This window comes from Trichomycterus rosablanca, chromosome 6 (genome assembly GCF_030014385.1).
Source record: "Trichomycterus rosablanca isolate fTriRos1 chromosome 6, fTriRos1.hap1, whole genome shotgun sequence".
NCBI classification, from domain to species: domain Eukaryota; kingdom Metazoa; phylum Chordata; class Actinopteri; order Siluriformes; family Trichomycteridae; genus Trichomycterus; species Trichomycterus rosablanca.
The window spans coordinates 22,840,526-22,857,900 of NC_085993.1; the positions used below are offsets into that span (position 1 = coordinate 22,840,526).

General features: G+C 40.1%; 1 protein-coding gene across 1 annotated transcript in view; it reads left to right on the forward strand.

Moving 5' to 3' along the window:
• Positions 1 to 17,375, forward strand: part of cntn4 (contactin 4) — a 368,543-nt gene that overhangs the window by 315,114 nt on the left and 36,054 nt on the right. The window contains exon 15 of the mRNA XM_062997552.1: positions 16,890 to 17,065. Within this exon, the coding sequence (XP_062853622.1) occupies positions 16,890 to 17,065 (176 nt within the window). The remainder of the gene's footprint in view (positions 1 to 16,889; positions 17,066 to 17,375) is intronic.

Sequence of the window (17,375 nt, forward strand, 5' to 3'; positions counted from 1 at the left end):
GATCAGGCTGTAATTGTTATGTGTGCAAGCTACAGAAGGGAAACCCTGGGGGAGGAGTTGTAAGTGTGTGGAACAGGGGCATAATATAGTTTCTATCAGAATACATCAGCACACACAAGCTTTACAGTATTTGTGACTTATCATCCATGCCAAACCATAATACCAATGTTGGATTGCAAAATATATTTATTCAACTTCCAGCTCTCTCTGCAGAACAGCCTGCGCTTAGCCAAATCCACTCCTTCACCCAGATTCATTTCTTTTTTCCTACTTGCTTTTATGCTACACATCAGCGCACAAAAGTGTTGATTGCTCGCTTATGGTTGTTGACGTGCATTTTTGGACGTCATTAAACCCCTCGTCACTTCTCACATGCATTTTCGTGACAAAACGTAGTTTGGGAGACCAGATAGACTTGTACGAGATTTCTCATGGCAATAGATCGTGTCATGTGTGACCCCCTATCGCCAATCAGTTGTGTAGTGTAAAAACCACAATGACTTAAAAGACTCAGAGATCAAGTTGTGTAGTGTGAACTGTACAGTGATCTGAACAACTTGAAAGTTGTGTAGTGTGACTAGCATATTGACCCTTATCAGAGTCACTTAGGTCTTTATGCTGCCCATATCTGCTGCATTTAACTCATGTACTGAGAGTAACTACCATTAGCCCAACATACACTATATGCCAGAGTGTGATGTGCACAGCTGTTATTAAATAGGCATTGCCATGCACTCTTTTTGTGGGTTTTTGGCTCATCAGTATAAAGAGCATAATCCCTCTGTGTGTGCTTATATGTACAGTGTATCACAAAAGTGAGTACACCCCTCACATTTCTGCAAATATTTCATTATATCTTTTCATGGGACAACACTATAGACATGAAACTTGGATATAACTAAGAGTAGTCAGTGTACAACTTGTATAGCAGTGTAGATTTACTGTCTTCTGAAAATAACTCAACACACAGCCATTAATGTCTAAATAGCTGGCAACATAAGTGAGTACACCCCACAGTGAACATGTCCAAATTGTGCCTAAAGTGTCAATATTTTGTGTGACCACCATTATTATCACTGCCTTAACTCTCCTGGGCATGGAATTCACCAGAGCTGCACAGGTTGCTACTGGAATCCTCTTCCACTCCTCCGTGATGACATCACGGAGCTGGTGGATGTTAGACACCTTAAACTCCTCCACCTTCCACTTGAGGATGCGCCACAGGTGCTCAATTGGGTTTAGTCCATCACCTTTACCTTCAGCTTCCTCAGCAAGGCAGTTGTCATCTTGGAGGTTGTGTTTGGGGTCGTTATCCTGTTGGAAAACTGCCATGAGGCCCAGTTTTCGAAGGGAGGGGATCATGCTCTGTTTCAGAATGTCACAGTACATGTTGGAATTCATGTTTCCCTCAATGAACTGCAGCTCCCCAGTGCCAGCAACACTCATGCAGCCCAAGACCATGATGCTACCACCACCATGCTTGACTGTAGGCAAGATACAGTTGTCTTGGTACTTCTCACCAGGGCGCCGCCACACATGCTGGACACCATCTGAGCCAAACAAGTTTATCTTGGTCTCGTCAGACCACAGGGCATTCCAGTAATCCATGTTCTTGGACTGCTTGTCTTCAGCAAACTGTTTGCTGGCTTTCTTGTGCGTCAGCTTCCTTCTGGGATGACGACCATGCAGACCGAGTTGATGCAGTGTGCGGCGTATGGTCTGAGCACTGACAGGCTGACCTCCCACGTCTTCAACCTCTGCAGCAATGCTGGCAGCACTCATGTGTCTATTTTTTAAAGCCAACCTCTGGATATGACGCCGAACACGTGGACTCAACTTCTTTGGTCGACCCTTGCGAAGCCTGTTCCGAGTGGAACCTGTCCTGGAAAACCGCTGTATGACCTTGGCCACCATGCTGTAGCTCAGTTTCAGGGTGTTAGCAATCTTCTTATAGCCCAGGCCATCTTTGTGGAGAGCAACAATTATATTTCTCACATCCTCAGAGAGTTCTTTGCCATGAGGTGCCATGTTGAATATCCAGTGGCCAGTATGAGAGAATTGTACCCAAAACACCAAATTTAACAGCCCTGCTCCCCATTTACACCTGGGACCTTGACACATGGCACCAGGGAGGGACAACGACACATTTGGGCACAATTTGGACATGTTCACTGTGGGGTGTACTCACTTATGTTGCCAGCTATTTAGACATTAATGGCTGTGTGTTGAGTTATTTTCAGAAGACAGTAAATCTACACTGCTATACAAGCTGTCCACTGACTACTCTAAGTTATATCCAAGTTTCATGTCTATAGTGTTGTCCCATGAAAAGATATAATGAAATATTTGCAGAAATGTGAGGGGTGTACTCACTTTCGTGATACACTGTATATGTATGTGCATGTATGTGTATGTATGTGTATGTGTGTACACATATACATATGCTTCTTTTGTTTCTACTTAATTTGCCTGTGTAGAACTTTCTCTGTAAAGCGTCCTTGAGCTTGGTTAAGGGCGCTATATAAGTGTAACTTATTATTATTATTATTATTATTATTATTATTAAAGTAGAGTATTATACCAGTGTTTTATTTCATTCCCTATCTTATAGTAAATCCTTAGAGTTGTTTAATGTAACTTTAGGTAAAAATGTTATAATCATGTAAAAAATGAAGGAGTTAAAAAAGAGCCACATTAGTTCTCCAGGTCATGAGTTAATTTGATTTCTCCCACAATTGATTAACCCACAATAATTCAGGTCAAATCAAGCTCCATAAATGATTTAGAAAATCAATCCCTATTTCTTTTGTGTGTACATTAAACATGCCATGACGTTTTTAATACTATACATGACAGAAGAGAAAGTCAGCAGAGTGAATGAAATTGATTCAAACTCAGCACACACGTCAGTATAATTGCAACTTTTGCTGCCATTTGTTATCTTTCTTTACCTAGAACAAAGGGATCTGACAGCACTGGCTCGAAAGGTTAACATTAATCTTTACTGAAATAAAGAGAGGGTGAGAGAGGTGTTGATGCCAAAGGTCTTTTATTGCTCTAGTCTGCTGTCTGTCTGAAGTTTAGTATGCCCTCTCCAAGAATTCAATGGTTTAATCTGGGTACATGTGATTCTTCCACATATAGTGTTGCAGGGGATTTTAGTTAAGATGAATGAATAAATAAATAAAAAAAGCTACAATAAAAATTCATGCTGTAATGAAATAAGGAGGGAGGGCATGTATGTGTAAGGGGGGAACACAGCTGGTTGTGTTCATTCCTCACTCAGGGACTGTAGGGACTCAGATTTAATACTTCCTTCTGTCCTACTGTCTGTGTAGATTGACTACTCCAAATATCACCCAGTGTGAGTGATTGAATGAGTGAGTGTAGGAGTGTGTGAAGCACTGCACTGGAATGGTGCCCTACGTGGATGGTATCCAGGAGTTCTTGCCTTGTACCCAATGCTTTCAGAATAGGTCACTGACATAGCAGTGCTGGTCGGGAAAAAGTAGATACTGAAAGTAAATAATGAATGAATATAGAATAGAATAGAATGCCTTTATTTGTCATATAAACATATACAGACGTACAGTACGATGAAATTCTTTCTTCGCATATCCCAGCTTGTTTGGATGCTGGGGTCAGAGCGCAGGGTCAGCCATCATACATGTCCCTGGAGCAGGGAGGGTTAAGGGCCTTGCTCAAGGACCCAACAGTGGCTGCATGGCAGAGCTGGGATTCGAACTGTCAACCTTTCAGTTGATGGCCCAAATCTCTACCCACTAGACTACCACTGTCCCTAATGAATAAATGAATGAATGAATTAATTAATTAATTAATGAAAGCTTAAATGCTGAAATTCAAAATGTATACACGTGTTTAAATGTTGCTGCCACCTCCCAGGCAAACCATTAATAGTGAGTACATCATCCGGTTTACTTAGAGGTTCAATTCATTTTAGTGTCTTCAGGCTTCTTGGGAGATCTCTAGAATTTATTTACAATGCATGTCTAGAATACCTACAGAGGTAGCTCTCTTTATTCTCTCGCTGGTTGCTATAGTAACTGCTTTGATTACCTCTCTTGGCCTTTTTCTGCCCCTTGAGACATAGAATTTGATATGCAGAAAGTATTTATATGAGTCTTTATATTATCATTTTTAAATGCAACCTGAGTCTTTATAAGCGGTGTCCCTGATGACTAACAATGTGGATAGTACTTGTTTTGCACACCTGTATCCAAAGGTTTATTCATTTTTTCATGATGTGTTTAGGTAAAAATATTTCAGAGTTTGGGCTCTAATTAACAATACATTGTTGATGCTTTTTGTTTTATATAATTTTGTTGCTAAGAAGAGACGATTCAGAAACTACATTAGCATTAAAGGTCATGTTCAGACTTTTTGTATTAGTATCCATGTCAGGTAAAAAAATAGCTACGCATCCCAGGATTTTTTTTCCTTTAAACCATCTCCAGTTATCGCTTAAGATCGGATGCTGTGACTATCAGGACTGTCAGATCTTGACCAAAGCTGCTTAAGTGTGTGAATGTGATGAGGTGCTGTGTGAACCTGTGTCCACTGCCTGTGCTCACATTGCCCCTGACATAAATGTTTAATTTACTAATGCTGTAGCTCATCATGCTAATTGCACATTGTACTGATTACTACTATGTGCACAAACACAGGTAGATAAAGTGTAATTGTTTTGTCACAGAATCATACGACATATTATTTTAAACAAAAACACTTCTGTACAACTTCTTTATACAAGGACAACACCTGAAATATACTGAAGTGTTTTAAAATAACCAGTGACCATAGTAACAAAATAAAATAAGGTGACTAGTGTAGGATGAGCATACTAAGTGTCCATGTACATTCTGTAAGTTAAAAGCTAATAAAAAGGGTAAATATTATTCAGGTGAACTATGGGTATGTAGATCTGTATGAAGATGAGCTTGAGTGTTACAATGAAGTGGTTCTATGAAAATATATGGAATAGAAATGTAATAACAGCAAATATAAATGACCTCCTGTACCACTTAACTTCTTTTTACAATTCACATGTTTCAGTTAAGGGGTTAAAGTGCTCATTTGCTTAATTAGGGGAAAATAACTGTGTCATTGAGGGGGTGTAAGGCATCGTCCATGATATGCAAGAGTTTATTTAGTATCTATTAGTGCCACTGAGTCGAGAGTACTCCAAGTGATCAGTCCTGAGCCTTACTATCACAGAAGACTCTGCAATTATTTTAGGTAGAGGGGCTAGTACCAACAACCTTCCAATCAAAAGTCCAGTACCTTAACTACTGAGCTTACACTACCCTTGGCATCTTGGCATACACAAGCAGTTTGATGCACTCACTCTAGCCACAGAGGTTTCTTAGTAAATAAGAGTGTACTCTGTCCCTTTCTGTAAACCACATTGTTTACAGCATATAAAACCCAAACATAGAATAAAAGATCAACATATACAGTATAAACCTACACTTCAAGGCTAACTATTTCAAAATGACCTGTTACAGCTACCTGTGCTGCTGACCCTACTGCTCCCACATGCCCCTTTCGCACCACCCACACAAAAAAAATGTTGTTGGCAGCGCATTGCTCTATGCTGTTATTCAGGTTGATAACCCCTGCTACATACTGTACCATATAATGACTGGCTTTACAAGGCAAAGAGACACAGGTGAGATCTATAATCACAGGGCATGGATAAGTGAGCATAAGTGAGGAAAGAGGAGCCAGAACAGAAGGCTCTTTGCCAGATCTATTTATCAAACATGTCAGAGTAGTTTACTAGAGTCATAAGTGACCTGTCTCTGTATAGTTTATACAAAGAAGTAAAGGATGAAATCATTTTATCTGCAAACAGAAATGTAGACACAGAACTCTTTTATATAGATTTAATAGTCAAATCAGTGTTCCTACAGTTTTTTCAAGGTTAATCTGTCTGAACTGGCATTTATTGAACATAAAGCAACCATATCCAAGGTGTTAAACAAATCAAGCCTTCAATAAAATGTGTTTGGTTGAGTTTTATGCAGTATGTGTGGTGTTAATCTGGAAAATATGCAGGTAACACTGTTACATAAAATATGTTGGGTGAGGGCGCTTGTGGGGCACAGCAACCTATTAAGCTAGCCCACCGAACTGCCTAGTCAAGCACTCCACATTCACGATTGGATGTGTTTGAGGTTGGGAAGGCAGTGGGGGTGAATTAGACTAAAGTAATTCATTAAAACATGGTGATGGCAGATTCTTTCACCAAGACAATAAATCAAAACAACACTCCCAAAGCAACACTATAGTGTTTCAAAATTATGATAAGTCATGTTCTTAAGTGGCCCAGTTAGAGTTCTTATTGAAGTACAGTTTGTGCAGTACCTTAAAATTGCTCTCCAGTACAACCCTACCATTAAGTGGTTCTTGCTTTTATCCAATTTTCTTACAGTTGTAACCAAATACAGAGCAATTGTTTTAAGTAGTAAGGCTTGTACCAGTAACCTTTCGATCAATAGTCCAGTACCTTAACTACTGAGCTTATTCTACCCTTGGCGTCTTGGCATACACAAGCAGTTTGATGCACCCATTCTAGCAACAGAGATTTCTTAGTAAATCAAAATTCAAAATTATGATAATTCATGTTCTTAAGTGCCCCAGTCAGAGTTCTTATTTAAATACAGTTTGTGCAATACCTTAAAATTGCTCTGCAGTACTACATCACCATGAAGTGGTTCTATGCAAATATGATGAAACAGAATTTAAACTATGTTGTATAAATTAAACATTGTCTTATAGACTGCTACAACACAAGGAGGAGTTTTATAACAGCAAATATAAATGACCTCTTGTACTACTTTATTAGTTAATTAGAGGCAAATAACTGTCATTGAGGGGGTGTAAGGCATCATCCATGATATAAGAGTTCATCTAGTATCCGCCTATGCACTACTAGCTCCACTGAGTCCAGAGTACTCTGGATGATCAGTCCTGAGCCTTATCTCCACAGAAGTCAGAAGAAAATGCCAGTTGCGACCACAGACAGTTTGAACAGGTTCTTGCTTTTATCCAATTATTTATACAATTCAGTAGCGGCTGCTGGTCTTTCAAAGAGGGGAAGCTCATTGTCGGCTTACATCATAAAATTTGTCAATTTATTTATACATAAATTCTGCCCTCTGTTCCTTTTCAAGAAAATGGGCTGAAATGGGTTGCAGTTTGTCTTTCGACTTCACTCGCAAAATCTGCGATGGGACTGAAGCTCCCAGTGATAGCTGTCAATCAAAACGGAATTCAGCCTTTCGACTGATCCTCCAATCATTTTGCAGAAGCTCAGCCTCCAGACCCGCCCACAGCTCAATTCACCCCCAGAGACGCTCAGCGTCCGGGGGCGGGACAAAATCGTGGCATTTATCCAATGGCCGGCGAGTTTCGAAGCAATGAAAAAAAAACTCCCATGCAGCCCCATAGAAGTGAAGAGACGCTCAGCTTCTACGGCCAAATGCATTGAGGCTCCGGGCACGTATGAGAAGTTCGAGTCAGTCGATTTGTGATAAGTAGCTGATTCTGAACGAACTCGTCTTCGAGATGAACGTGTTCTAACGCATTTGTAGTCAATGAAATGTTAACACAACTGTACATATTTGACCATTTAATTTTTGACATTTTAGGGGAAGCCGAGCTTCCCTTGCAGTCTTAGAGAAATCGCCACTGATACAATTGTAACTGAATACAAAGCAAGTGTTTTAGATAGTGGGGCTTGTACCAGCAACGCAAGCATTTTGATGCACCCTCTAGCAGCAGAGGTTTCTTGCTAAATAGAGTCTACTCTGCCCCTTTCTGTAAACCACATTGTTTACATAATATTAAATCCAAACATAGGATAACACGGGCCAGCCTTCTCTCCCCACGTGGATCAATGAGCCTTGGCCGCCCATGACCCTGTCGCCGGTTTACCACTGTTCCTTCCTTGGACCACTTTTGATAGATACTGACCACTGCAGACCGGGAACACCCCACAAGAGCTGCAGTTTTGGAGATGCTCTGACCAAGTCGTCTAGCCATCACAATTTGGCCCTTGTCAAACTCGCTCAAATTCTTATGCTTGCTCATTTTTCCTGCTTCTAACACATCAACTTTGAGGATAAAATGTTCACTTCCTGCCTAATATATCCCACCCACTAACAGGTGCCGTGATGAAGAGATAATCAGTGTTAATCACTTCACCTTTCATAATGTTATGCTAGTCGGTGTATATAAACCTACAGTTCAAGGCTAACTATTTCAAAATGACCTATTAAAGCTCTCTGTGCTGCTGACCCTTAGTGCTGATTGTTTGGTTACTTAATGGAAAGAAAATCACAGATACCTAAATAAGTGTTTACACAGGCTTGATTGGCTATGTCTGAGGGGAAGGCAGGTGGGTGGTCTAAACCCTGTGATGGATTGGTGCCGTCTCCAAGATATTTCTGCCTTGCACCCAGTGTTTGCTGGTGAAAGCAATATATAATTTATATCATTTTTATATGTTATATTAGACAGTTATATATGTTTAAATATTTTAATACATTTCTAGATATTGTAATACATTTTACTTAGTTTGGGTAATTTGTCAATTTGTAAATTATGTTCTTCCAATGACATAAAAATTTGCTTTATTCATGAAGTAAATATTTAATAAAAATAAGTAAAAATCAGGTTTTATAATAATTGTCTAATAATATCATAATAAAAATAAGTTATGTTATAATATAGTAGTAATGTAGGGTATTCTGGTGTTTGGGGAATCAAAACTTTACTTTTTCCCATAATTCTGCACTAGTACCTTTATTTATCTTCCACTTTTCATTCTGTTGTTACTGCTTGATTAGCATATATATAAAACATAAAACTTATGCTGCTTATGTCTCACAGAAACAGCATGTAATATACTTTAAAAGACAAGGTGTAAATGGACATTAATCTACACACAATAATGCATGTGTCTGAATTAGACATTACTGTTGAAATTTATAATCTGTTGAGAAGAATAGATGCCTCTATTAAACACTCTTGCCCTAAGCGTTTGCTTTTCATCATCCAATTTAAGGGTTGCTGCATCCTTGGCCGATGTACAAATACACACTTATATCATCTAGTTCCTCTCTGTCAGTATTAATAATGTCCAGGGAATGAGACAGGCTAATTTACATTCACAGTTTTATTTAAGATCTGCAACCACAGTGTCTGTGTATGTATCTGAGCTATTGGTGGCCCTTATGGGACATGACAGCTTTGTATTTAAATTGACTGCTGTGGTACAAGTCTTGAAAATACCTGTCAGATTGAATTCTTTCTTTTTCAGCACGTGTAAACAGACTCAAACACACATGCATATAAGCACACACACACAGTCACAGCAAGTGACAGCAAATAATGCAACTTATCAGCTCAGCTGATGTCCCAATTATCTGAACGCTAAGAGGATATTAACCAGATTCATTAGTTTTAATTAGAAATTGCTTTCTCTGGACAGAGATTAAGAGGATCAAATCACCTTTGGGATTTACATAAAAGCCAGTCAAAATCTTTGTGACTTCTAAATGTCTTCTTAACACTAAGGGGTGAATGTGGTAGTCTTTTGTGCTTATTTTCAGACTTAATTAGGTTACATTCTGCACAAAAACATAAAATGTAATGCATGCAAACAGCAAACAAGCATAAAAACAGCCATATATGCTTTTTTCTTTGTATAGATGCATTTGAGGAAGGATAGCGCTTTGCACAAATGAAAAGTTTGGACAAGAAAGTCTGAGATTTATGCATGTTTTTAGGCTTACAAAACTAGGAAATTTGCAGGCAATGCTGCAGGCACGATGAACTGAATTACTATTAAGATGTTGCAGAGGGTTTATAAGATTTTTGTCTATGGTGATCTCCTTTGTCTATGGTGTCTCTGGATGCTATTTTTGTGGACAGCATCAAATCAAATCACTTTTATTGTCATGCCACATTAACACATTAAAATCTTAGGTGCATAGTCCCTCACAGTTGTGATACACATTAAATACAAAATATACACGCTCATATTATACAGGAGGAGGGGGGGGGTATGGGGTCTTATAATGTGATGATGTTGACCTGAATTTAGCAATTATCTTGGTTAGGATTTCACTTATAATTGTTCTGTTTATTTCTTAAAGGTAGACAAAATAGAGCTTCCAAAAGTACATACTGTGTAATGTATGTAGGGTAGGTTAGTTTGTTAATTTGTATAAGTGGTTGAAAAAGGGTTTCGGTGTCCTAGTTAGCAATATTCCATCAATTTAGGAATAAAAAATACAGTTTTATGCAATAGATTTTATGTAGTAAAGAATGTGCCCATAATTTGATAACCATACTGCGAAAATTTTACAAATTGTTTTCAAAAATCAGGTTAAAATGTTTGTATACTATATTAGCCATAACATTAAAACCACCTCCTTGTTTCTACACACATTGTCCATTTTATCAGCTCCACTTACCATATAGGGGCACTTTGTAGTTCTACAATTACTGACTGTAGTCCATCTGTTTCTCTGCATGCTTTGTTAGCCCCCTTTCATGCTGTTCTTCAATAGTCAGGACTCTCCCAGGACCACTACAGAGTAGGTATTATTTGGGTGGTGGATTATTCTCAGCACTGCAGTGACACTGACATGGTGGTGGTGTGTTAGTGTGTGTTGTGCTGGTATGATGGAATCAGACACAGCAGCGCTGATGGAGTTTTTAAACACCTCACTGTCACTGCTGGACTGAGAATAGTCCACCAACCAAAAATATACAGCCAACAGCGCCCCATGGGCAGCGTCCTGTGACCACTGATAAAGGTCTAGAAAATGACCAACTCAAACAGCAGCAACAGATGAGCGACCGTCTCTGACTTTACATCTCCAAGGTGGACCAACTAGGTAGGAGTGTCTAATAGAGTGGACAGTGAGTGGACACAGTATTTAAAAACTTCAGCAGTTCTGCTGTGTCTGATCCACTCATACCAGCACAACACACACTAACATACCACCACCATGTCAGTGTCACTGCAGTGCTGAGAATGATCCAACACCCAGGTAATACCTACTCGGTAGTGGTCCTGTGGTGGTCCTGACCATTGAAGAAGAGGGTCAAAGCAGGCTAAAACAAACATGCAGAGAAATAGATGGACTACAGTCAGTAACTGTAGAGCTACAAAGTGCTCCTATATGGTAAGTGGAGCTGATAAAAAAATGGACAGTGAGTGTGTGGTCCTTTTTGTGTAAAGTTTGCGTGTTCTCCCTGTGTCTGCGTGGGTTTCCTCCTGGAGCTTAGGTTTCCTTCCACAGCACTGGAGACACAAAATTGTCCATGACTGTGTTTGACATTGAACTTGTGAACTGATTAATCTTGTGTAACCAGTAATTATCGGTTCTGTCATGAATGTAACCAAAGTGTGTAAAACATGACGTTAAAATCCTAATAACTAAATAGCATTACACATTTTTAAATCAATCACATCTAGGGGAAGCTAAGTGTAGTCAACTCATCTAATAGCATATTTTGGGGAGGTGGGAGGAACCCGGAATGAGCAGAATTCTTTTAAGATGATCAAGTCCTGAAAGACTGATTTAACTGACTTTGTCTTGTGACTGAGACAGATGAGAATTGAAAGCAACATAAAATTTTATGACTTGCTTTACTGTCCATATGGTCACATTTTATTTCAGTTTTGCCTGATTGCATTCACGGGCTGAGGTGAGTTCTCCTATTACCGTTGCTTCAGTATGACTTTTCTAGGTCACACAAAAAAGTCAAAAAAAGTTATTTATTAGGGTTGGATAGCAGCGAAATTACAGTACTGTTTACAGTATTATTATTTATTTATTAATGATTTTATTACCACTCATACAAACTGTGTGCTTTTAACAATAATATTTAGACATGATAGGCAAAAGTGCAGCTCTGTGTATCAGCCAGTTACCTCTCAATCCTTTGCTTTGGTTGCGTGAGTGTCGCAGTGAACTCTGCCAGAAGTACCATCAGCTTAACTATAATCAGTGTTGATTATACACCTGTGCCCTTATTTTCTGTCAATGTTTCTGTAGTCTGCAACATGCTGGCTCAGGCCCGTAGGGGCTTGCTTGTTGTCTTAACTACTACCTAGTTCCAACACAACAGTGATAAAAAGAAGATTGCTGTTTGATTGGGGATACTTGACCTTGGGTGACTTTGATCTTTTTCTGTTTTTTCCTCTTGATTCACTTGGTCTGAGCTTGAGCTCCATGTGATTTCCTGTGAGCTTTTCTCCGAGCACAAACACTGGTGCTTTTGCATTATTCAGATACTTGTTGCGACAGTGGAACCTGATGAATGAAGTGAGTGAGTGAGGACAGCATGTTTATTCTTGTCCAAAATTACTTTTAACTTAGACACTTTGAAAGTAGAGTAGTTATTAAAAATAAAGAATGCACCCATAATTCAATTTTTTTCATTTTCATTTATTTATTAAGATGTTATCGTCATGTTTTATACATTTTGGTTGCATTCATGACAGAAACGGTAATTACTGGTTACACAAGATTCATCAGTTCACAAGTTCAATGTCAAACACAGTCATGGATAATTTTGTATCTCCAATTCACCTCACTTGCATGTCTTTGGACTGTGGGAGGAAACCGGAGCTCCCGGAGGAAACCCACACAGACACGGGAAGTACATACAAACTCCACACAGAAAGGACCTGGACCAGTGGAGCACCTGTGGATCGAACCCAGGATCTTGTTGCTGTGAGGCGACTTACTGAGATCTGCACTAGACTTTCTAGATCTGCTGCCATAAAATTAGTACTATTTACATCGATCAGCCATAACATTAAAACCACCTCCTTGTTTCTACACTCACTGTACATTTTATCAGCTCCACTTACCATATAGAAGCACTTTGTAGTTCTACAATTACTGACTGTAGTCCATCTGTTGTAGTCCAATCTTTTACCCTGTTCTTTAATGGTCAGGACTGTCCCAGGACCACCACAGAGCAGGTATTATTTAGGTGGTGGATCATTCTCAGCACTGCAGTGACACTGACATGGTGGTGGTGTGTTAGTGTGTGTTGTGCTGGTATGAGTGGATCAGACACAGCAGCGCTGCTGGAGTTTTTAAATACTGTGTCCACTCACTGTCCACTCTATTAGACACTCCTACCTAGTTGGTTTACCTTGTAGATGTAAAGTCAGAGATGATCGCTCATCTATTGCTGCTGTTTGAGTTGTTCATCTTCTAGACCTTCATCAGTGGTCACAGGACGCTGATCCACTCATACCAGCACAACACACACTAACACACCACCACCATGTCATTGTCACTTCAGTGCTGAGAATGATCCACCACCTAAATAATACCTGCTCTGTGGTGGTCCTGGGACAGTCCTGACCATTAAAGAACAGGGTAAAAGATTGGACTACAACAGATGGACTACAGTCAGTAATTGTAGAACTACAAAGTGCTTATGGTAAGTGGAGCTGATAAAATGGACAGGGAGTGTAGAAAATGTTATGGCTGATCGGTGTATATATGCACATAAAAGTCACCAGTGGTAGCCAATCATAACCTACTAATGAGTAATTGGGAGGCCCTGCCTACTGACTTTAAATTGACATGTGGTCACCTGTAAATTTCAATCATTTCAATAATCAATAATAATTTTCCCAGGCTGTCATTCATGTTTAGCTGCTGGGCTGTACACAGAGCCAGCAGATCTAACATCATGTCTTTGATTGACCCATGTAAATGACAAAAAGGTCACATCCTCTCTTTCACTCCATTGAGAGTAATGACAGTCGGTAACAAGGTATTTCACTGATGCCTATCAGTCACATTATGCTGGAGATGGCTGACAGAAGGGTCAGCTTTATAAAGCAGGGGTTATCTATACAGCCTGTCACAAATGATGATGGAACAGGGTAATAAGGCTTTATTTCCTCTATGTGAACACATGGGAAGCTAGCCAGGGCTGTCTGGCATGTACGAGTTCATCTCATATCTAAAGGTTACCTGTTTGTCTTCTTTCTAGCCTGGGATGTGAGCTCTGCTGGATATTTTTAATGCACTGTAGTGAGAGTGTGACCACATACTCATCCCTCTGTTCTCACATAGAATGTGTGCAGTATGTTGTTCTGTCAGAAACTGTGAAGGAGATATTAATATCCATTTTCTGTTCAGAGACATTGTTCCTGGCTTCCAAATGGCCCTAGACTATAAATTGCTTCTTTTGGAAGTAGCCTGGGAGGAAAGATGGCTTACTTATCACCCACACTACCCAAAGTTAGTACTGCAGCAACAACAGTAGGGCTCAAGGGGATTCAATCCTCCTCTGAGAATGGCAAACAAATAACATGGTTCTTCAGGGGCTAATAAATGTGATAAAATTCAGAGCCATGCAGAAAAAGAAAAGTAGTTTTTTCCTCAACAAGTAAAGCATGCTTTGCCTTTTCCTGTTTGACATCCACTTCTCCTTTCCAGGTGGATGCTATCATTTCTTGAATGAAAGAATGAAAGTACCTGCACTGCACACGCCTCTTTAAGAGGTGACATTAGAATACTGGGCCATGCTGCACTGTCACCCATTGTGCTGATCTGACAGACATTTCGAGCGGGATCTAGTCCTCCAAATAAAAGAAGTGACGCCTCCCTATTGTGTTCCTCATGAAACTCTGATAGCTTGATCCTGATAGCCTCGTCTTTGCTGTCTGATATAAAAAAAAGAAAGAGATGAAGGAGATTGTTTCATTATATAGGAGACCATAACACAAGAAGAATTCTTAACCCTGGATCGAAAGCCTGATTTCTGTGTGAATGTGGGCTTGTCCAGTGGGAATAGCCTGTTATGCATAATTTATTCCAGTAAGGATTTTGCACAAACACACAGCACCCTCGTGAGGTGGAAAGAGTGTTTTGCAGAGGGGGGATTATTTGTGGTATATTTTATAAACACAAGGCTGTAAAGACATAAAAAGCTTGGTTTAAAGAAACTCTAGTGGTCTGCACAGAGCCCTGACATCAGCTCCAGATGACCAGCTTTGGAATGAACTGGGATATACACTATATTGCCAAAAGTATTCACTCACCCATCCAAATAATTGAATTCAGGTGTTCCAATCACTTCCATGGCCACAGGTGTATAAAACCAAGCACCTAGGCATGCAGACTGCTTCTACAAACATTTGTGAAAGAATGAAGTTCAAGAACAGTGTGTAGAGAGCTTCATGGAATGAGTTTCCATGGCCGAGCAGCTGCATCCAAGCCTTACATCATCAAGCACATTGCAATGCGTCGGATGCAGTGGTGTAAAGCACGCCGCCACTGGACTCTAGAGCAGTGGAGACGTGTTCTCTGGAGTGGCAATCCAGTGGACGAGTCTGGGTTTGGCGGTTGCCAGGAGAACGATACTTGTCTGACTGCATTGTGCCAAGTGTAAAGTTTGGTGGAGGGGGGATTATGGTGTGGGCTTGTTTTTCAGGAGTTGGGCTCGGCCCCCTGGGTTCTAGTGATAGAAACTGTTAACGCTTCCGCATACCAAGAGATTTTGGACAATTTCACTCTCCCAACTTTGTGGGAACAGTTTGGGGATGGGCCCTTCCTGTTCCAACATGACTGCGCACCAGTGCACAAAGCAAAGTCCATAAAGACATGGATGAGCGATTTTGGGTGGAAGAACTTGACTGGCCTGCACAGAGTCCTGACCTCATCCCGATAGAACAACTTTGGGATGAATTAGAGCAGAGACTGCAAGCCAGGTCTTCTCGTCCAACATCAGTGTCCGACCTCACAAATGCGCTTCTGGAAGAATGGTAAAAAATTCCCATAAACCTTGTGGAAAGCCTTCCCAGAAGAGTTGAAGCTGTTATAGCTGCAAAGGGTGGGGCGACATCATCTTAAACCCTATGGATTAAGAATGGGATGTCACTCAAGTTCTTATGCGTGTGAAGGCAGACGAGCGAATACTTTTGGCAATATAGTGTAAGTTGAGGCTTTCTTGACCAACATAAGTGCCTAGCCATGCAAATGTCTGCATGGGCACAATTTCCCACAGACATACTTCTGGCTGTTGTTATAGCTGAAAAGATCATAAAGATGTCACTATATTTTATTATTATTTGTTTTTGCAATAGGATGTCGAAAAAGCTTATGGTCAGGTGCCCAAATACTGTTGGCTATATAGTGTATTTCTAATTGGCTTATAGTTTTATTATATTTTTGTGTTTTTTTTTCTTCCCTTTGCTTGGTTTAACTTTTTGCACCCCTGATGTACACACTAAAGCATGTTTTATTTCCTCAATCTACACAACTGGGGACTTAAAAAAGGGAAAACGGGAACAGGCGCTACATAGGAAACTGGCCCTGCTTAACTATTATTTTGGAGTGGAGAAATACATAGAGGGCGGCTCGGTGGGTAGCACTGTCGCCTCACAGCAAGAAGGTCCTGGGTTCGATCACCAAGCGGGGCGGTCCGGGTTCTTTCTGTGCGGAGTTTGCATGTTCTCCCCATGTCTGCCGGTTTCCACCCACAGTCCAAAAACATGCAGTCAGGTTAATTGGAGACACCTAATTGGCCTATAGGTGAATTGGTGTATGTGTGTATTGACTGGTGCCCCATCCAGGGTGTTACTGTGTGCCTTGCTGCCATTGAAAATCTGGTAAAGGCTCCAGCACGCCCCCGCGACCCTAATTTGAATAAGCGGTTAAGAAAGTGAGTGAGTGAGAATTACATTACGCTAGTTAAGATGATCTGAGTTGCTGTAATTTATCCTTTTCAATAAGATGTACATTCATGATATCTTGCAATTGTAAGACTACACAGGGTGCGTTTAGTGCTAAGCAGAATTCTGTGCTTTACAGAAGCGACAATCATCACAACACCTCCTGCAACCCTGGATGTGACCGTAGGCGAGAGCATCGTTTTGCCCTGTCAGGTGACCCACGACCCCTCTCTGGAGCTCAAGTTCACCTGGTTCTTTAATGAACAGCTCATTCATTTTGGCAGTCACGGAGGATACTTTGAAAAGGTTGGCGGGGTGAGTACTAATGCACAATATGTCACATTTTCATTCAAACAGGGGGACACTGGTGCAGTTTGTAAATCATTTTTCTTTGAAACAACCTAGCAAAAACATTTAGAACTATGACATTGCAACATAGTGCAGCTTTAAAAGCATTTCATGAATAGACACTTTATTACTTTTTTATTTTGTTATGGCCCGTATTCAGATTTACACTTACAAGGGATTTTAGCTATAGTATATGCATTCTAGCTTAGTTCTAAAATAAACTCCATTTACATGTATTACAATAAATTGTAGAATCATATTTTAAAAGTAGGATGTT